Source organism: Oreochromis aureus, linkage group 2 (assembly GCF_013358895.1).
Source record: "Oreochromis aureus strain Israel breed Guangdong linkage group 2, ZZ_aureus, whole genome shotgun sequence".
NCBI lineage: Eukaryota > Metazoa > Chordata > Actinopteri > Cichliformes > Cichlidae > Oreochromis > Oreochromis aureus.
The window spans coordinates 26,459,537-26,482,278 of record NC_052943.1 but is presented as its reverse complement, the minus strand read 5'-3'; the positions used below and the strand labels follow the sequence as shown (position 1 = coordinate 26,482,278).

The following is a 22,742-nucleotide window of genomic DNA, read 5'->3' as shown; positions in this document are numbered from 1 at the left end:
CTCCCACCGACACGCTCCATCTCCTCCGTGTTGGACTGCTGCTTGGAGTCCTCATCTTGTTCTGCAACCTCTGTGGATTTGGCATAGCACCACCCATGAACCAGTTCTCCATCCTGCTGCAGGTTTTAGTTAGAGAGTAGTAATAAGATGGCATTAGTTCAAAATGGCGGCCAACCAAACCGGTTTGACATCCGGTTTGACAACCGGTTTTGTGCGTGTGCGCATGCGCGTTCAGGTGTGCTGGGGGTATGCGAGTTCATGTGTGGAAACACACAGGGTGTCAGAGAGGTTATATGAGTTCATGTGTTTTTAACTTAATTTAAACAAACCATAGGGTTTTTAATTAAACTATTTTTATCGCTTTGGCGTGTCTCAATATTCAGTTATGCAGACATATGTGTTCTTAAAAGCAATTCTTTGTTTTTGCGTGTAGGGGCGGAAGCTGTTTTGCTTCACAGTGCTCCTTAACAAAGCCCGAATGCTTTTTATTTACATCTAGTCAAAAGTGTTGGTAATAGTGTTTTAATCACACTAATTTTGTGATTCCAACAATGTCTCAGCAGGCCGTGATGCAAGCATTTTATTTTAAAAACGGCTCAAATGGGAATTTCTTCTGAGTGGGTAATGTCACCATGTTCACAAGCGTTTCATTTAATCAAACCACTAGTTTTTAATCTAACTAGTTTTACGCATCTACTGGGGTTTCTTTCACTGGGTGATGCGATCATTTTATTTAAAAATCGGGATTTCGGTATGTTGATCCAAGAGGGAGACAGAGGCTGCTAGTTTTTAACACAGTAAATGGTCACAAATACAGTGGCTTGCAAAAGTATTCGGCCCCCTTGAACTTTTCCACATTTTGTCACATTTCAGCCACAAACATGAATCAATTTTATTGGAATTCCACGTGAAAGACCAATACAAAGTGGTGTACACGTGAGAAGTGGAACGAAAATCATACATGATTCCAAACATTTTTTACAAATAAATTACTGAAAAGTGGGGTGTGCGTAATTATTCAGCCCCCTGAGTCAATACTTTGTAGAACCACCTTTTGCTGCAATTACAGCTGCCAGTCTTTTAGGGTATGTCTCTACCAGCTTTGCACATCTACAGACTGAAATCCTTGCCCATTCTTCTTTGCAAAACAGCTCCAGCTTAGTCAGATTAGATGAACAGCGTTTGTAAACAGCAGTTTTCAGATCTTGCCACAGATTCTCGATTGGATTTAGACACCAGACAGGTCAGGGATAAAGTTATTGAGAAATTTAAAGCAGGCTTAGGCTACAAAAGATTTCCCAAGCCTTGAACATCCCACGGAGCACTGTTCAAGCGATCATTCAGAAATGGAAGGAGTATGGCACAACTGTAAACCTACCAAGACACGGCCGTCCACCTAAACTCACAGGCCCAACAAGGAGAGCGCTGATCAGAAATGCAGCCAAGAGGCCCATGGTGACTCTGGACGAGCTGCAGAGATCTACAGCTCAGGTGGGGAATCTGTCCATAGGACAACTATTAGTCGTGCACTGCACAAAGTTGGCCTTTATGGAAGAGTGGCAAGAAGAAAGCCATTGTTAACAGAAAACCATAAGAAGCCCTGTTTGCAGTTTGCCACAAGCCATGTGGGGACACAGCAAACATGTGGAAGAAGGTGCTCTGGTCAGATGAGACCAAATGGAACTTTTGGCCAAAATGCAAAACGCTATGTGTGGCGGAAAACTAACACTGCACATCACTCTGAACACACCATCCCCACTGTCAAATATGGTGGTGGCAGCATCATGCTCTGGGGGTGCTTCTCTTCAGCAGGGACAGGGAAGCTGGTCAGAGTTGATGGGAAGATGGATGGAGCCAAATACAGGGCAATCTTGGAAGAAAACCTCTTGGAGTCTGCAAAAGACTTGAGACTGGGGCGGAGGTTCACCTTCCAGCAGGACAACGACCCTAAACATAAAGCCAGGGCAACAATGGAACGGTTTAAAACAAAACATATCCATGTGTTAGAATGGCCCAGTCAAAGTCCAGATCTAAATCCAATCGAGAATCTGTGGCAAGATCTGAAAACTGCTGTTCACAAACGCTGTCCATCTAATCTGACTGAGCTGGAGCTGTTTTGCAAAGAAGAATGGGCAAGGATTTCAGTCTGTAGATGTGCAAAGCTGGTAGAGACATACCCTAAAAGACTGGCAGCTGTAATTGCAGCAAAAGGTGGTTCTACAAAGTATTGACTCAGGGGGCTGAATAATTACGCACACCCCACTTTGCAGTTATTTATTTGTAAAAAATGTTTGGAATCATGTATGATTTTCGTTCCACTTCTCACGTGTACACCACTTTGTATTGGTCTTTCACGTGGAATTCCAATAAAATTGATTCATGTTTGTGGCTGTAATGTGACAAAATGTGGAAAAGTTCAAGGGGGCCGAATACTTTTGCAAGCCACTGTAACATTCAGACCTTTTAGAAAATAAAAGCTATTGGGCTACTTTTAAAACACGTTGCCTTTTCTCTCCAAAGCAGCCAGTATCGCTCTTTTCAAACTAACTGTGTTTTAATCACACTCATTTTGTGATTCTGATGTCACAGCATGCAGCGATGCAACCATTTTATTTATTTAAAAACAGATCATTTTCTTCCGTAAGGAGTTTCATGGTTTCACAGTAGTTTTTAACACAACAGATGGTCGCATCGGTTCCTTTCTTTTTGGAAACACCCATCCTATATAAGACACACTCAGAGCCTGAAACCCTTAGCCATTTACCCGTCAAGATTCGCTGCGGAGCACACCATTTTCTTTGAGATCATCAAAACTAACATCGTTCTTTATAACATGGACATCGTAAACGGTAAGTAAAACAAAACCTATTATTGTGTTTTTAAAGGTGTTATATTATAGGATATTCAAACAATTTTTTTTCCTAAAACAAAAGCTTAATTTTTAGGAGTTCGGGAGAACGGCGCAGGACCCGTTTCTTTAGAAACGGGCGCATTTACAGCTGGAACGAGTTCTCTAACAAGCACAAGGTGTGTACAGAATTACGGTATTTTTAAGCGTATGTATGTTTTAAACTTGCGATTGTTTTAAATTATGTAATAACAGCGTTTTTCTTTGATCGTTCCAGGGTTAACAAACTGAGTAGGAAAACATTCAGACACAGAGACCACAGAGCCCAACCTTACAACAGGTGTGTATACAACGGGATGTATAGTTGTGTATTTAAAAAACAACAACAAATGGATTTAAGCAATTACAAATGTTCTAAAACCGACCGTTTTACACATACAGAGCCACGCCAGAGAACCGTGTGTGTGGAGAAGCAGGACCGTCCGGAATAACGCACACTACAAGGTAAGCATAGGTATATATAAATGAGATAAAAAGAGATAGAGAGGGAGACACGCTTATTCTGTTTGAAATGGGTACATGTGTTAAAACATTTTATACATGTCTATCTTCACAGACTGCAGAACAGTACCCCCCCTCATAATGATCAGGACACCGTACGATCCCTGACGTTTTTGGAACGTTTAAGCAGTATCGACCTCCCAGAACAACAAAAACCTGGAGCTTTGTACAACAGCGGAGAGTCAGAACCGATCTTCATCAGCGGACCTGCAACACCCCCGAGTGAGTGGCTGCCTCGCGATTTCTCTGATGTTTTTGAGTACAGTATATCAGATTTTGATCTAGTTCATATACCCACCACCCCAGAATGTGCCAGAAATAGCGATGATTCACTCATAGAGTTTGAAGAAAACGGTATAACAGACTCTCAAATATCTGCGGCTTATGATGCTTACATGAACGTTGCAGACGCTCAGCCTGCTGAACAGACCTATTCTGCTTCAAAAAACGATATACTATCTTTGATCGATGCTAAACTCAGCCAACATCAACAAGCGGTACAGAGGGATGTGCAAGAAATAGCAGTTAAACTCAATCAACATCAAGAAGCAGCACAGGGCGACTTGCATGAAATAGCTGGTGGTCTAACTAGTACCCGGCAGACAATAAACAGTACCTGGGGTTTATTAGATCTCATTAGTACCCGCTTTTTAAATCGCTGACTTTTAAAATCCACACCATGGACCCACCCCATAAATCATTCAAACACAATGATGGTACCTCCACTCGAGCTAAATGGTTTGACTTTGAGGCTTATAACCAGTGGGCTGCGCAAATAGTAAACAAATGCCAAGTTTTGCATGCAAGACTTAGTAGTGTAGCTGCATCATCCTCATCCGATACACGTTCTTGTCAGACTGTTTCTACGCCGGCTATTGCTGCTAGGGCTATTGTTGTTAATAATGCTGATTGTACACCTGCTGTTGCACGGGCCGCTGCTGTTACTGATGCTAACCGTATAGCTGGTGCTGCTGGTGATTTTGCGTCTGATGCACAACCTAGCCGGGTCACCTCTGCTGCTGCTACTGCAGTTGCTACTGAGCCTGTTACCGCTTCTACTAGTACTTCTGCCACACATGCGTGTCCGGGCGCCGCTGCTGATGCTGCAACACCACACACCCCCTCAATCATTGCAAATTTCTCACAAATAGATACTACAGTAATCGAGCCCGTTGTGCAGTCTGGGTCTGGCAGTCACTCTCAGCCACACATTAGAGAGATACCTAATTTTAATGCTCGCGAATTGCGTGAGCGCCTTGATTTTAGGGGTATAAGTCTCGATCATCCAGAACAAGTGCCTGGGCGAGTGCTTAGCCAATGTGATAGACAGAGCTGTGGCTGGATCCCAACAGGGCAGCGTTCTAAACGTGGTCCTGCGTGGCCCCTCGCTGGCTTCAGATGTTCAGGCTGTTTTAAACGCTGATGATCGGTATGATCCGGAGCTGTTTCTCGATCAAATTGCACAAGTTATGCAGAGTAATGATGCATCACCAATAGGTGATGATGAATTAGAGTTTATTGTCACGGTAGCTCAGAACAGTAGTGGCGGGACTCGCTTAAGACTGGCACACATACCTTATGATGAGATTCTCTCAAAGAAAGGCAGACATTTATACACACCAAACAACACACACAACAATTTGTGCTTCTCCCTGTGCATAGCACATTCATTAAACTCATCATCCTCTGAGCATGAAAAACTTGCTACAGCTAAACAGATACATACTGAAGTAGGTCTATGCGACACACAGAAGAAAATTTGAGAAGCACTTCAACATTAAGATTGTAATCTATTACCACACAGAAGGGCGTAAACGCCTGGAATGTTTTTTCACACATGAAGAGCCAAACACAAACACGTTGATGATGTATCTCCATAATCAACATTACCACCTGATTTTAAACCCGCCCACTTTTTGGGGGGATCCTATGTGTGTAATTTCTGTTACAGTATATATAATACCCCATTACAGCACAGCTGTAAACATAGATGTAACACGTTACACACACTGTCAACATCACAGGGGTCCCACAGTGAAATGCAGCGACTGTAACCGCATCTGCAAATCACAACACTGTTACCAGCAACACAAATTACCAGAATTAAAACACAACATGATCCCCTGTGATAATATGAAACATTGCATGCACTGTGGCACCACATATAGAGAATCCAAGAAATTGCCACACAAATGTGCGCAGCCTAGATGCGAGCACTGCCGCGAACCTAAATTAGCAGGAGACTCCGACCATCAGTGTTTCATACAGCCTGTTGAAAAACAGAAGCCTAGCGATAAATACATTTTATTTGATTTTGAGACGTGGTACCACAACGGTAAACACGAGGCTAACTTTGTGTGTGCGTCTGATTTGAAGGGCAATAAGTTCACATTTAATACATTAAAATGTGTGGAGGCGTTTGTGCAGCATTACAGACGCCCAAGGTTTCGTGGGTACACTTTCATAGCGCATAATGCATCTGGCTTTGATAACTACATACTTCTAGAGTACTTTGTCAGACAGAGCATAACACCTAGTGTCATAATGAGCGGTAGCCGTGTGATTTTTGATGCATGACCGGGACTATGACCAGCGGTGGATTGATTCGTTCAGCTTTTTGCCCATGGGTCTTGCCAAAATACCCTCTGCTTTAGGTTTTCAAGACCTGCAGAAGGGTCATTTCCCACACAGGTTTAATACGAGGGATAATGAGCACTATGTGGGCCCGTACCCAGACCCCTCCTTCTACGGCTATGAGCACATGTCTGAAAGTGATAAGATGCGATTCATGGAATGGTACCAGGTTGCCTCACAGAATCCCTTTGATTTTCAGACTGAACTCAGGCGCTACTGTGTTAACGATGTTGATGTCCTGTGTAAAGCATGCAGCATATATCGTGACACTCTACTGGGTTGTACACAAGTTGATCCATTCACATATACCACCTTGGCTGCATTTAGTATGGGTGTGTATAAAACGCTGTTTCTGCCTAGAGACACGCTCGCTCTCACGTATGACGGGGCATACGTTGAGCAGAATAAGACGTTTTCTAACGTCTCTATCGAATGGCTTCAATACGTGTCTCACACCACCAACACAGTGGTAAAACATGCTCTCAGAGGAGGCGAACAGAGGGTTGGGCCGTATTTTGTGGACGGTTTTGACCCCACAAGTAATACAGCTTATGAATTTGCAGGATGTTTTCACCATGGTTGTGTTAAATGTTACCCCGAGAGTGAAGTTAATCCTGTCAGCAAAGCATCCTATGGACTGCTGCATCGCATGTTTTGTGACAAAGTGGATGCACTGAGATCACAACACAGTTTGAGCGTAATAGTGATGTGGGAATGTGAATGGGCTGCCTTGAAGCAGACAGACCCCGCAGTTGTGGCTTTCGTGCACACATACAGAAAGCCAGAACGCCTGAATCCCCGAGACGCCCTTTTTGGCGGTCGCACAAATGCTCTAAAGTTGTACCACAAGACTGCATGTGATGAAAAAATATTTTACTACGACTTCACCAGTCTCTATCCCACAGTGCAGTCTAAAAAAGACTATCCTGTAGGACACCCTCAAGTCATTTACATCAACTTCGACAAGCTAGAAAATTATTTCGGCTTTGTTAAATGCACAGTGCTCCCACCTAAGGGTCTTTTTCACCCCGTCCTACCCTACAGGTGCCACGGCAAACTGATGTTTCCACTCTGCAGCATGTGTGCTGAAGACCAGAACCAGCACACTGCATGCGGGCACAGTGACAGTGAGCGGGTGTTGAAAGGCACTTGGGTCTCATTTGAGCTTGAAAAAGCTGTTGAGAAGGGATACAGGGTTCTTTCTATTGATGAGGTGTGGCATTTCCCCAATAAGACCGACACATTGTTTAAAGACTATGTGAAAGCCTTTCTAAAACTAAAACAGGAGGCCTCGGGGTATCCAGAACACGTGAAAACACCTGACAAACAGCAGAAGTACATAGACGAGTATTATGAGAAGGAGGGTATAATGCTAGACCCATCCAAGATTTGTGTAAATAAAGCTGTTCATAACTGTAACAAGCTGTTGCTAAACTCGTTATGGGGTCGTTTCAGCATGAGGTCAAACATGGCGTCATCTGAGCTCATTACAGACCCTTCCAGATTTAGCCAGCTAATGTTTAGTGACCAGTACGACATGCGTCATTTTTGTTTCATCTCTGACGACGTCGCAATGGTGCAGTGGCGCCACGCTGATGGTAGAGCTTCCTGTGTGAAGGACGTTAATGTCTTTGTCGGGGCCATGACCACTGCACACGCCAGACTCATGCTGTATGATTTGCTAGACAACTTGCAGCAGCGCGTGCTGTATTGTGACACGGACAGTGTCATTTTCATGGCACGCCCTGGCGACTGGATGCCTCCTCTAGGGCCGTTTCTGGGGGATCTCACAAGCGAATTCGATTCTGGAGAGGGTGGTGTGGAGGATTACATAGCGGAATTTGTTTCCGGTGGGCCACAATGCTACGCATATCACACATCGCTGGGTAAGACACAGGTCAAATGTAAAGGCGTGACACTGAATGCATTAAACTCAAAAGTTGTCACCCACGACTCCTTGAAAGGTTTAGTCCACAAGTTTGTAGCCAATCAGACATCAGACGCACACCTAGTTGCCGTGTCTGATAGCATCAGACGTGATAAAAAGAAACTTCATTTGAAGAACGAAACCGTTGTGAAGAAAGTTGTTTACAATAAGCGCCGTGTGCTCCCAGACTACACAACCCTACCTTATGGATTTTAAATTAGATCAGGGGTTTGACGCCCGGTTGCAGCACCCATTCAGCATGGTGGTCAGCGGTCCCAGTAACTGTGGCAAGACTTTTTTTGTTAAAAGCGTCATTGAAAACTCTTCCCGGATTATATCACACAGCATTGATAACATTGTGTATATATACTCATGCTGGCAGCCACTATATGACCAACTTCTTAAGATAAGAGCCATAAACTTTGTTAACGGTATACCCGAATCTCTTGCTGATGACACCCTTCTGCCTACAGACAAGAACAACTTGTTAATTATAGACGACGTAATGAATGATGCCGCTAACAATTTAGAAGTACAAAATGTGTTCACAAAGTATGTGCATCATAGGAATTTGAGTTGTATATATCTAGTTCAGAATTTGTTTATTCAAGGAAAATCCAGTAGAACCATTTCCTTGAACACTAACTACCTAATATTGTTTAAAAATCCGAGAGATAAATATCAGGTTATGCTTTTAGGTAGGCAAATGTTTCCTGGTAATACTAAATATTTTATAGCATCATTTAATGATGCCACATCCACAACATACGGGTATCTTTTAATAGACTATAAAGCTAAGACACCGGACCATTTAAGACTCAGAACAAATTTACTATCAGACCGTCCGGTTGTTTACATTCCAAAACAAAAATCAGCAAAGAGGTGAAAGGATGTCATCACGCCTACGGAGGAATCTGTCTCTGTTGGAGATGATATACAAGGCTCCACCTACTCTACGCAGAGTCATTATTAGTAATTCAAACTTAGATTTCATCAATGCGTTGTGTGAGATAGCCTTTAACGTATTGCATGGTAACATTCCACTGACCAATCAGCAATACAAACAGCTAAAAAAGAAAAAAACAATAATCAGACTGATTGCTGACAAAAAGATCAAAAGAGACAAGGTGCCCGTGAAAAGAATGTATTGTCTTTATCACTACTGGAACAATGTAACAGGGATGTGCAACCCCAGTCGGCGGACACATCGGCTGTTCATGGTGATGCAGGGGTGAGGGATCTTGTTGCGGAGAATGTTTTAACACACATACCTAAAAGGAGTAGGAGGAATGCAGAACTTATTCTATCAGCGGTGAGCCGTTCGCCAGACTTGATTTCTTACAATGACAAAGGCGAAATTGTTGTTGATAAACACACCATCCCGGGTTCACACATTTATGATCTGATTAAAACCGTCACAACCACACACACGCACACACCTTCTGAGGGTTTGAGACCTATCGGCTGGACAGAGTTTTTAAAAGCGGTCTCAGATTTAAAAATACCATTATCAGCCATATCTAACACCGGCATACGTAAGACCATCGCCATGTATAAAACCGATCACACACTGCCTGAAGACCCTGGTTTTATAAAACACACACCAAAAAAGAACACCCCTGGCGGACTGCTGCGACATAGTACACTAAAAAAAAAAAAGAATAAAAAAAATAAATTAAAGGGGGGTCCTCGAGTTTAACTGCTATTTCTTGCACATCCCTCTGTACCGCTTGTTGATGTTGGCTGAGTTTAGCATCGATCAAAGATAGTATATCGTTTTTTGAAGCAGAATAGGTCTGTTCAGCAGGCTGAGCGTCTGCAACGTTCATGTAAGCATCATAAGCCGCAGATATTTGAGAGTCTGTTATACCGTTTTCTTCAAACTCTATGAGTGAATCATCGCTATTTCTGGCACATTCTGGGGTGGTGGGTATATGAACTAGATCAAAATCTGATATACTGTACTCAAAAACATCAGAGAAATCGCGAGGCAGCCACTCACTCGGGGGTGTTGCAGGTCCGCTGATGAAGATCGGTTCTGACTCTCCGCTGTTGTACAAAGCTCCAGGTTTTTGTTGTTCTGGGAGGTCGATACTGCTTAAACGTTCCAAAAACATCAGGGATCGTACGGTGTCCTGATCATTATGAGGGGGGGTACTGTTCTGCAGTCTGTGAAGATAGACATGTGTTAAAACATTTTATACATGTACCCATTTCAAACAGAATAAGCGTGTCTCCCTCTCTATCTCTTTTTATCTCATTTATATATACCTATGCTTACCTTGTAGTGTGCGTTATTCCGGACGGTCCTGCTTCTCCACACACACGGTTCTCTGGCGTGGCTCTGTATGTGTAAAACGGTCGGTTTTAGAACATTTGTAATTGCTTAAATCCATTTGTTGTTGTTTTTTAAATACACAACTATACATCCCGTTGTATACACACCTGTTGTAAGGTTGGGCTCTGTGGTCTCTGTGTCTGAATGTTTTCCTACTCAGTTTGTTAACCCTGGAACGATCAAAGAAAAACGCTGTTATTACATAATTTAAAACAATCGCAAGTTTAAAACATACATACGCTTAAAAATACCGTAATTCTGTACACACCTTGTGCTTGTTAGAGAACTTCGTTCCAGCTGTAAATGCGCCTGCTTTCTAAAGAAACGGGTCCTGCGCCGCTCTCCTCCCGAACTCCTAAAAATTAAGCTTTTGTTTTAGGAAAAAAAATTGTTTGAATATCCTATAATATAACACCTTTAAAAACACAATAATAGGTTTTGTTTTACTTACCGTTTACGATGTCCATGTTATAAAGAACGATGTTAGTTTTGATGATCTCAAAGAAAATGGTGTGCTCTGCAGCGAATCTTGACGGGTAAATGGCTAAGGGTTTCAGGCTCTGAGTGTGTCTTATATAGGATGGGTGTTTCCAAAAAGAAAGGAACCGATGCGACCATCTGTTGTGTTAAAAACTACTGTGAAACCATGAAACTCCTTACGGAAGAAAATGATCTGTTTTTAAATAAATAAAATGGTTGCATCGCTGCATGCTGTGACATCAGAATCACAAATGAGAGTGTGATTAAAACACAGTTAGTTTGAAAAGAGCGATACTGGCTGCTTTGGAGAGAAAAGGCAACGTGTTTTAAAAGTAGCCCAATAGCTTTTATTTTCTAAAAGGTCTGAATGTTACAGTGGCTTGCAAAAGTATTCGGCCCCCTTGAACTTTTCCACATTTTGTCACATTACAGCCACAAACATGAATCAATTTTATTGGAATTCCACGTGAAAGACCAATACAAAGTGGTGTACACGTGAGAAGTGGAACGAAAATCATACATGATTCCAAACATTTTTACAAATAAATAACTGCAAAGTGGGTGTGCATAATTATTCAGCCCCTGAGTCAATACTTTGTAGAACCACCTTTTGCTGCAATTACAGCTGCCAGTCTTTTAGGGTATGTCTCTACCAGCTTTGCACATCTACAGACTGAAATCCTTGCCCATTCTTCTTTGCAAAACAGCTCCAGCTCAGTCAGATTAGATGGACAGCGTTTGTGAACAGCAGTTTTCAGATCTTGCCACAGATTCTCGATTGGATTTAGATCTGGACTTTGACTGGACCATTCTAACACATGGATATGTTTTGTTTTAAACCATTCCATTGTTGCCCTGGCTTTATGTTTAGGGTCGTTGTCCTGCTGGAAGGTGAACCTCCGCCCCAGTCTCAAGTCTTTTGCAGACTCCAAGAGGTTTTCTTCCAAGATTGCCCTGTATTTGGCTCCATCCATCTTCCCATCAACTCTGACCAGCTTCCTGTCCCTGCTGAAGAGAAGCACCCCAGAGCATGATGCTGCCACCACCATATTTGACAGTGGGGATGGTGTGTTCAGAGTGATGTGCAGTGTTAGTTTTCCGCCACACATAGCGTTTTGCATTTTGGCCAAAAAGTTCCATTTTGGTCTCATCTGACCAGAGCACCTTCTTCCACATGTTTGCTGTGTCCCCCACATGGCTTGTGGCAAACTGCAAACGGGGCTTCTTATGGTTTTCTGTTAACAATGGCTTTCTTCTTGCCACTCTTCCATAAAGGCCAACTTTGTGCAGTGCACGACTAATAGTTGTCCTATGGACAGATTCCCCCACCTGAGCTGTAGATCTCTGCAGCTCGTCCAGAGTCACCATGGGCCTCTTGGCTGCATTTGTGATCAGCGCTCTCCTTGTTGGGCCTGTGAGTTTAGGTGGACGGCCGTGTCTTGGTAGGTTTACAGTTGTGCCATACTCCTTCCATTTCTGAAAGATCGCTTGAACAGTGCTCCGTGGGATGTTCAAGGCTTGGGAAATCTTTTTGTAGCCTAAGCCTGCTTTAAATTTCTCAATAACTTTATCCCTGACCTGTCTGGTGTCTAAATCCAATCGAGAATCTGTGGCAAGATCTGAAAACTGCTGTTTACAAACGCTGTTCATCTAATCTGACTAAGCTGGAGCTGTTTTGCAAAGAAGAATGGGCAAGGATTTCAGTCTGTAGATGTGCAAAGCTGGTAGAGACATACCCTAAAAGACTGGCAGCTGTAATTGCAGCAAAAGGTGGTTCTACAAAGTATTGACTCAGGGGGCTGAATAATTACGCACACCCCACTTTTCAGTAATTTATTTGTAAAAAATGTTTGGAATCATGTATGATTTTCGTTCCACTTCTCACGTGTACACCACTTTGTATTGGTCTTTCACGTGGAATTCCAATAAAATTGATTCATGTTTGTGGCTGAAATGTGACAAAATGTGGAAAAGTTCAAGGGGGCCGAATACTTTTGCAAGCCACTGTATTTGTGACCATTTACTGTGTTAAAAACTAGCAGCCTCTGTCTCCCTCTTGGATCAACATACCGAAATCCCGATTTTTAAATAAAATGATCGCATCACCCAGTGAAAGAAACCCCAGTAGATGCGTAAAACTAGTTAGATTAAAAACTAGTGGTTTGATTAAATGAAACGCTTGTGAACATGGTGACATTACCCACTCAGAAGAAATTCCCATTTGAGCCGTTTTTAAAATAAAATGCTTGCATCACGGCCTGCTGAGACATTGTTGGAATCACAAAATTAGTGTGATTAAAACACTATTACCAACACTTTTGACTAGATGTAAATAAAAAGCATTTGGGCTTTGTTAAGGAGCACTGTGAAGCAAAACAGCTTCCGCCCCTACACGCAAAAACAAAGAATTGCTTTTAAGAACACATATGTCTGCATAACTGAATATTGAGACACGCCAAAGCGATAAAAATAGTTTAATTAAAAACACATGAACTCATATAACCTCTCTGACACCCTGTGTGTTTCCACACATGAACTCGCATACCCCCAGCACACCTGAACGCGCATGCGCACACGCACACGCACAAAACCGGTGGTCAAACCGGTTTGGTTGGCCGCCATTTTGAACTAATGCCATCTTATTACTACTCTAGAGTGCTGCCACTAAAAGGACAGAATCCACATTCATGAGGTGCTTTGCATTTTTGGTTGAATGAGGTGTGTCCTTTATGAGGTGGACTGACTTTTAAAACAAGTCTGTTGTAAATCACAGGTGCAGACAGTGTTATATAATATTTTATAGTGCAGGTACACTTTTAGTACGAGTCCTGTGTGCTCTTTCATAAACGTTCTCTCTGCGTGTTTGTCTGGACTTGATCAGTTTGTGTAACTTTGATCAGTATGTTTGTTATTAGTCTGATGATCTCACAGTTTCCTCAGCTGTGACCTCTCGGACCCCCTCAGACCTCTCAGATCAGTTCTGTCAGCCCACAGACATTCAGCTTGATCACACTCTTTGGTCTCTGCGTGCGAACTAGTCTGAACTAGAGATGGGTATCAAAAACCGGTTCTTGTTGAGAACCGGTTCCCACTGTTTCCTTGTAACTGTTTTCCATTTTTGCAAACAATTCCCTTATCGATTCCCTTTGCCCCGAATGACGTCACCAAACCCAACCTAAAAATCGAACTGGATCTTGTTGATTTGTTGCGAAAGGAATCGGGAAGTAAAGGTTATCAGGCCTTATTTCAGTTTTTAAAAGAGGGGAACCTGTTTGGCAGGATTTGAGGTTTTTTTTGTTTGTTTGTTTTTTGAGCGTCGTTCCAGACCATACTCCATACCAGTTGGTGGCGGTAATGCACCTTTCAGTTGTTTGCCAACCGCCAATACAAATAAGAAGAAGAAGAAGAATGACGTCACCACGTCGCGGAGCGTCATTTACCTGGCAGGAAACATGGCGGCTCAAACGCTCAAAAGTTTGGGCATACTTTATGAGAACGGATGACAACAGGGCAACTTGCAATACTTGCAAAGTAGATATTTCATTTAAGGGAGGAAACACTACGAATATGCAAAAGCATTTGCTCACAAAACACGCGATGACCTTAAATGAATGTCGTGTTTTTAATTCCGCTCCGGACTCGTGAATCTCAACCCAGCAGCAGCGGTAACGTTTGCACGTCCTCTCCTGTTAATGCGGCCGGTAAATAATCAACTAACAGTATATATTATGTTAGTGCGATGATAGTTTTCCATGTGGATGTTAGTGAATGAAGCCTAGTTGCTGTATATTTATATATTATTTCACTTTTTGTTTTTCTACACTCTGTTTTTTTTTAAATAATACTTTGGCTCAGTTTTTTGCCTGTGGACGAAGCTCTCTGCTGTGGCCACCTGAAAAGGTTGTGCTGATCCTTTACTCTGTAGTCAGACTCTCTGATGTTGGTGTTTGTGTCCTCAGTGGGTCCCCTGCGGGTGGAGTTTAACTTTACTGTGGACCTGGAGCTGGTAAAAAAGGAGAACCCCAACGTGCAGCCGGGCGGCCGCTTCAAACCCAAAGACTGCGAGGCGCTGCAGAAAGTGGCCATCATCATCGCGTTCCGCTACCGAGAAGAGCACCTTAAGTACTGGCTGCACTACCTGCACCCGATCCTGCAGAGGCAGCAGCTCGACTACGGGGTCTACGTCATCAAACAGGTACACTTAGGAAGTGTTTTCATGCATGAGAACAAGGAGACAATTAAAATCCTGTATGTATAAGTTCCACTGTTTACTCGACAGGGTGGACTGTTTGACTCTTTGCGTGAAAATGAAATGAGAAAGAGAATGTTTATCCAGAGTTTGGTTTCACAAATAGTAAAATAATACATCAGGTCTCCTGCCTGTGTGACGCCGGTGTTGGCATGAATGGCTCTTTATCCTCACAACGCCAGATATGTTCCTGGAATTCAAGCTTCAGCTTGTTGCTTACATGAAATAATCAGTTTGGAGACATGTTTTGTGTTGTGCAGAAGGCTTATCAACACAACACAAACTGGAGCAACACTAACGGCGTTAGTGGCTTTGGAGCTGAAATTCAAGTCAGATCAGTCACCCATCTCAAACAATTTTAGGTTTAGATTGGACTCTGGTTACTAGGAACATTCAATTTATTGCAGTTACTCTTATATATATATTTTTTTCTAGTTTTCGTCCATCTGTTTATAGTTTCAGTGCACTGTAATAATCTCAGTTCGGAGCAGCTTCTGCTGTCTTATTGTCCTTAAACGGCTCTTCTGACTTCACTCTCTCTTTGAAGGAAGTCATTTTTTATATGAAGCAGAAAGTACACTAAATGCAAGAAAAATGCTGCAAACTTGCACAGTGCAGCAGGAGACTCAAAGTCTATCGCCGCTAAATGGGTGATGCAGATTCGGCTGCACTAAAAGTAGCCCCTGTAATCTTATGAGACGATAGTCGTGCGTCAGCGGAGACATAAACATTTTTAAACCCAGTAAAATTTCATTAAAAGGTTTGGGTTGTCTCAAAATCCTGCAATGTTTTAAGGTCGTACTGAGCTTTGTCTTGTATTACCTCGAGGGAGGCTTTTACTCATGTCAGTTTCTGCATATTTGTACAGTTCAAATTGTCCAACATTCTTCAAACCAGTCGATCAGGAAGCTGCTGATCGACTGCTGCTGAATAACCCCGTTATTATCTGTGTGTGTCAGGATGGCAATGACACCTTCAACAAATGCAGGCTGCTGAATACTGGCTACGCAGAGGCCTTGAAGGAGTATGATTACAACTGCTTCGTCTTCAATGATGTCGACGTCATCCCCATGGACGACCGCAACACCTACAAGTGCTTCAGCCAGCCTCGGCACCTGGCTGTGTCCTTGGACAAGTTCGACTTCAGGTGAGACGCCCCAGGAAATAAAGGGATGAGGAACTTAAATGACAGTTATGCCAGGGAAAACTGTGAATGGAGGTGCAAGACAAGCAGATTTATTGTGACCATGTGCAATGAACTTGGGATCTCGTTGCCTTTGAAATGATTACTTCAAAGTCGGGGACCAGGTCTGCAATAACATGCAGTCTACTGTTGTCTTCAAAGCAACTTTGGTGCATCGAGATAGGACGGAGTTAGTCTGCTTATTAGTGATAAAAACTGTGATTGGAAATCATTTGCTGTCTACATTCACAGAAATTCATATGAACTTCTTACAGTCAGAGTCCAGTCAGAACCTCGTAGATTTAGAACAGAAGTTCAGAAATTCCTCCATAAATTGTGACGTAGTTGCTGCAGGAAGGTGTTTTAATTGCAAATAACCAGAATACAACCAGCTGATTTGAGTTGAGTCCCGATAAGTGGAGACTGACTCAGATTGATTGCAACATGTTGACAATCTGTCTGCATTAAATTAAATTTAAATAGAGGTTATTTGGAAACCTTCACCAATCTGTCTGAGAGTGATTGCAGTCGGTCAGAGTCAGACCAGGAATGTCTGGAGATGGGTTTTTCTACCACCGGGTGACCTTTGCCATCAGTTTCTGATTGAAAGTGGTCGCCCACAACTGAATCTGTGTTGTGGGCGGGGTTAATTGTGCAGACAGTGGGTAGTTCTAGTGAAGAGAACAGACAGACTTTGAAACCACTGAGAAAGAGGTGGGTACTGAAAGGAAACCTCCCTTCTTGTTTCCTGTCACCGCTGTCCCTGAGCAGCAGCGTTTCCTGTCAGGAAGCCCAAAGAAGCTGATGTGTCATTTTACCTCCTGCTGTTGTTCTGTGAAAAACAGGCTGAGCATGGAAGGAAAAAATGTCCACTGACACTCAGATCACGTTTTGTGTCAATGAAAAGGTCAAGCTTCTGGATGCTCACCACCTGTGTCAGTTTTGTGTAAACACAAAACTGCTTTGTACAAATACAGGATGGTAACTGGTTATGAAAACAAGTAAAAGCTGCTTCCTCTATGTTCTGCAGGCTGCAGCTGAGTGAGGCCTGTTCATGTCCAGCTTTACGTTTTGCTTCTTCACTTTATTAGAGTCACTTTGCACGATTCACAGTTTAGAATAATAATAATTTATCTTATATTAGGCTTTGATGCAGTCCTTCTGTTCATGCTTTGTCTGAAATGAGCCATTTTAGCTCCTCTGCCTTTAATATCCAAGATCGATCATGTCGGTCAGCTTTAATGACCTGTTTGTCTTCTGCAGGTTACCGTACGTTCAGTGTTTTGGAGGCGCCACCTCGTTGAGTAAAGAGCAATACTTGAAGATCAACGGCTTTCCCAACAACTATTGGGGCTGGGGAGGAGAGGACGACGACATCTACAACAGGTACGTTTGCTGCTTCACATGCTGCAGCGGACTCGCTCGTGTCATTACAAACACATCACGTACCGTCTTTATAGACATGTCACATGATCCACAGTCTACAGGTCAACCACAGCTCCAGTGTCAGAGAAGACTATGCATTTTTTATGTGTCTGAAGCTTTTATTTGATTTGAATTGACAGCAAATATGTGTTGGCATCCACTCATCAGTTAATGAATCATCGTAAAAATGAATAAAAACGTGCATGAAAATTACCCACGTTTGAAAAGAACATTTTTATATGGGGCAAAAAGGAAATGCGCAACATTTACAAACACTTGGAAAATAGTTTATAAAATTATGAAAAAAAAATGAATGCCTGGACAAAAACAACATTTTTTTAATTACCAAAAAATAATTCAATGCTACAAATTAATTATTACCATCTTTATTATATTTAAAAAAACATAAATCAAACAAAAATCAAAGAAAGACATTTTAAATATATTCTTTAAAAAAACTGTTGTGTTTTTTAGGGTGGTGACTAGTGGAATGTCCATCTCCAGACCCGACAGTGAAATCGGGAAGTGCCGCATGATCCGACACAACAGAGACAAGTTGAATGATCCAAACCCACAGAGGTGCAGACCCAAATCATCTTCACACAACTCTGCTTGTTATACCAGACAGACAGACAGACAGACAGACAGAGACACACACACACACACACACACACACACTCTGTTGTTTATTCTGCATGATTACAGGGAGTCACGCTGGAGTACACCCACTCTCCTGAACTGTTTTCACTTCATATAAAACTTCTCACATGAGATTTAATTTCATTAAATTAATTTCCAATGTTATTCCTCACTGTCGCATACTTAAGAAATGTAACATTGACTTTCACTGCTATTCCGATGACCTGCTGCAGTATATTTCTTCCAAACCCAGTTTCTCCCTTCCACCCATCTCTCTTTGATTGCTTTATGAAGATTAAACCATAGTTCTCTGATTTTCTCAAACTCAGTAGTAATAAAATTGAAGCTCCACCTGTCAGCACAGATTCCACTTTAACTAAATCCTACAGGTTTTTCATTAATATTGATGACAACTCCATCCTTCCCTCTGCTCAGGTTAAGAGTCTGGGTGTCATCCTCAACAGTACTTTATTAAATCATCTCTGTCCTCTCATTCTCCATGCTGCTGTCACGATTAGTCGACTAGTCACGATTACGTCGACTATCAAAATCGTCGATGACTAATTTAATAGTCGGCGCGTCGTTTGAAGCTTTGTAAGATCCCAAAAGACGCAGGAATAAAGTAGTATGATTTAAGGGTGTAATAACGGACTGAAACAGAAGATGGCAGCACTGCATGTACAAGGATGCCAGCTGCCGTTAAACCCAGAAGAAGAAGAAGGAGCAGTGTCCAGTATTGTAGTTGTGTCCAAATTCAGGAACCGCATCCTCCTGTGCCTGCATTTGTAGGCCGATTACGTTACAGCGACACGATGAAGACTGTCCAAATTCGAAGACTACCGACATATGCGGCCGACAAATGCGCCCTTCATTTCCCCAGATTTGAAGGATGGGTCGGGTGTATACTTCGTGGCCCAACCTATCTCTGAATTCATAGCGCTGCCCTGCTCAGCGCTCAGCACCAGAGCCTGTGGGAACACCGGACTCCCGGCAAATCGCCGTCTTTTGCTACTCAGGTTAAACTAGAGATGGACCGATCTGATATTACGTATCGGTATCGGTCCGATACTGACCTAAATTACTGGATCGGATATCGGTGAAAAATACAAAATGTAATCCGATCCATTAAATATCAAAAAAGCATCGCACAAAACTTGCAACACGGCGTAACTCGGCTCATAACCGTAGCACATTGCAGCAGTATGTGTCACGTGATAGAGCGGCTGTGTGTATTTGTAGCCTCGCTACCAAACCAGCATTTCATCTCCGAGGAAGTTATCCCAGAGAGAAGTAAAGCAAGTGTGTAAGTTCATCTCTGAATGTTTGTAAAGCGTTCCCACGTTAAGCTTAACAACCGATATATGGAGTGACTGCCTCTCCCTCACCTTCCTGCCCTACTTCAATCATGAAACTGCTTAACGATCAGCTGATCAGCTTTTCTGTCGCGAGTCCGTCTCTCTTCTTTGTTTTTGGCCCACTTTGCACCAGAAAGAGGAAACCAGCGGCGGAACAACAGCAGCACGTTTAACCTTGATAAGCTGTTGTTAGAATTTATTTAATATTACTTTCTACACCAGGATCCTTTTCTACGTAGCTGACGGCTGGTAACTGTGCAGGGGCGGATCTAGCAAAGTTTAGCCAGGGGGGCTGATAGGGCATGAACAGGGAAAAGGGGGCACAAAGACATACTTTTCTTTCTTATTCTCATTTAAAATATCTAGCTTTTAATTAATAATTATCTGAATCTTACTCCCAAAGTTTTAATCTGATGTAAAATGTATAGAAGTCCATTACTATATATAGTAACTCTTAAGTCTATATACCCTAGTAAGCTATAGTACTTTTTCCTTTGGGAAGGTACCATCTGTGCAGTCTGCAATTCTGTTGAAGAAAGATGTTGAATCTATTTAATTATTCTTGAAAAATAATTTGTTTCTGTGCATTTTTTTCCACCCTGCATCAAATTAAAGTTGATTAAATCGATTAAGCATCATGAGGTGGAGGGTGGGGGGTGGTTCCCTATTTTTTTTTTTTTTTTTTGCTGGGAGTTTGCAACCCTATTAGTTAGGTTGCTTAATATTTCTGCTAAGTACTCTTTAAAATACCAGAATAGGGAGGATGGAGTAGGTTTAAGTTAGGTTTTAAGTTAGGTGAGGTTTATTAGATTGATCAGTGTTGCTGAACTATGAAATATTTTGGGTGCAGTGTATTTTTTACACACAGGTATAACAGAATAGCTTTAGTGTTGTTGTTTATTTAAACTTGAGTATGAACTTATACAAAATGCAGCAAGATATTTAAAAAAAAGTTTTATTGATTAAAAAACACAATATCGGATTCATATCGGTATCGGCAGATATCCAAATTTATGATATCGTATCGGTATCGGACATAAAAAAGTGGTATCGTGCCATCTCTAGGTTAAACATGATATATATAAGTCACTTAGATAACTTAAATGTTATTGTTTGGCTTTATTTTAAAGTATTTTATTTGTTCCTGAGTAAGTCGGTTTGGCTGAGAAATAAAGTTATAGTTTTTACACAGCTGAATAAACTTCAAGCAGACAACTGATTATCAGAAGTGTGAGATGCTCGAGAATATACTCCGGTGTCCTGTTATACTTTAGATAGCAAGGAGCAGACGGCTGAGTTTTTTAAACTCCACCGAAACAATCTGCAAATTTCATTAAAATTTAATAAACTATCATCTTGTCTTTATTTTTGGTTAGCACATACCTTAAACACTTCAAGCTGTAAGCTAATGATAGTTATATAAGAGCAGATGCATGCTGGTGCAATAAGCTGTATGTTGTACGTCAAATGGATGCATGATCTGATTAGTCGACTAATCGCAAAAATAATCGGTGACTAGTCGACTATCAAAATAATCGTTTGTGGCAGCCATACCCTCCATGCTGCTGCCATCCTTGACCACAGCCTTGTCACTTTTTGGATGGATTATTGTACTGGGCTCCTCCCTCCCTCCTCCCTGCTTGTGTGATTTACCCCACGTTGCTACTCCCTCCTGCTCCCTATGTCTTCTTCTGCTACTCACCTTATTGTTCCCCGCACCCATCTCACCACTTTTGGGAACAGAGCTTTAAGCTGCTCTGCTCCCCAGCTCAGGAATTCACTTCCTCCTGATATGAGAAACACAGGCTCTTTTCCCTTGTTCAAGTCAAAAGTAAAAATGCATCTTCAAACTCGCTCACTCTCTTTAAACATTGACTCCAATTAGGCTACATTCACACTGCAGGCGAAAGCGCATCAAATCCGATTTTTTTTGACCCTATGCGGCCCATATCCGATCACGGTATGACAGTGTGAACGGCACAAATCCGATATTTTCAAATCCGATCTGGGTCACTTTCGTATGTGGTACTGAATCCGATACATATCCGATGTTTTAGAAAGCGACTGCTGTTTGAACGGCCATGTCGCATTAAATCAGTCTTTTACGTCACTGACACAAGACAGACGCCAATTATCAGCGCTGGAGAAGCGATGAGAAGACATCGCGAACGCTTCCTGGCCATCCAGTGTAGATGTTAGTGAAACTGTTGGGAAGACAACGTTGGAGAAACATGAACATTTTATTTGTACTGTATAATCTGCAGATTCTGACAGAAATCTGCAACTATCCTTTGAAGCACCGCTCCTCTAAAACAGCAATAAGGATCATTATGTAAATAACAAAATAACTTAAAGCAAAAATTGGGAAACGTAAAGTCCGAAGTCTTTATATTAAGGGCCATCAGTCAAACAATATTGTTTGCTCTGGGTCTAAACAGAGCGCGTTGTGTGTGACATCTTTTGCGCATGCGGGCCGCTTTGAGCGTTCACACTAGAGCACGTTTGCTGTCGCATTTTATTTGTAGTGTGAACAAGCAGACAAAAAAAATCGTATTTGATCAAAAAATCGGAATTGAGCATTAAGACCTGCAGTGTGAACGTAGCCTTATTGTCTAATGCTGTTTTGTTGTTTTTAAATCCTTTTTACTGTTTGTCTTCTATGCTTTGAACACTGACCTTGGGTTTTAGAAAGGCGCCCACAAAAAATGTGTTATTATTATTATTATCAGTACTGTTAGGTCTACACTTACAGACCTAGCTGACTCAAGAGACTTATTCCTGTGAACAAAGCAAGACTAACAGAGATCGATCGGTTTTAACTTGCGCATGGGGAGCCCAGTTGGAATCTTAGAGCTGTGAGTTCTGCTCCCAACCTCAGAGGACTCCAACTCTGGCCCCCTCCTGCAGAACATATGTTGTGTGTGTCCGCAACAGTGAACGTGTGATGTGTGTGTGAGCATGTGATGTGATCAGTGAAACGTGAATGTGTGTCTGTGTAGAAAACAGAGGTGAGCATTCATGCTAAAGATTTGATCATCTCTCACACTGACACCCATATTGATCCACAATTCTCTAACAAGTACCATTACGGATCAATATTTAT

At 42.1% G+C, this 22,742-nt stretch overlaps 1 protein-coding gene and 2 long non-coding RNA genes across 4 annotated transcripts in view; 2 read left to right on the top strand and 1 right to left on the bottom strand.

Moving 5' to 3' along the window:
• Positions 1-22,742, top strand: part of LOC116332060 (beta-1,4-galactosyltransferase 1-like) — a 38,811-nt gene that overhangs the window by 3,964 nt on the left and 12,105 nt on the right. For both annotated transcript variants that reach the window (XM_039621443.1, XM_031754914.2), the window contains exons 2-5: positions 14,748-14,983; positions 15,997-16,184; positions 17,484-17,606; positions 18,120-18,224. In XM_039621443.1, the coding sequence (XP_039477377.1) occupies positions 14,748-14,983; positions 15,997-16,184; positions 17,484-17,606; positions 18,120-18,224 (652 nt within the window). The remainder of the gene's footprint in view (positions 1-14,747; positions 14,984-15,996; positions 16,185-17,483; positions 17,607-18,119; positions 18,225-22,742) is intronic.
• LOC116316670 lies at positions 2,476-3,600 on the top strand. Its single transcript, XR_005615259.1, has 4 exons — positions 2,476-3,027; positions 3,126-3,188; positions 3,290-3,352; positions 3,465-3,600. It is a non-coding gene; the product is annotated as an uncharacterized LOC116316670 (long non-coding RNA).
• LOC120443236 lies at positions 10,120-10,480 on the bottom strand. The gene is made up of 3 exons (XR_005615260.1): positions 10,416-10,480; positions 10,252-10,314; positions 10,120-10,139 (listed from the first exon to the last, which is right to left on the bottom strand). It is a non-coding gene; the product is annotated as an uncharacterized LOC120443236 (long non-coding RNA).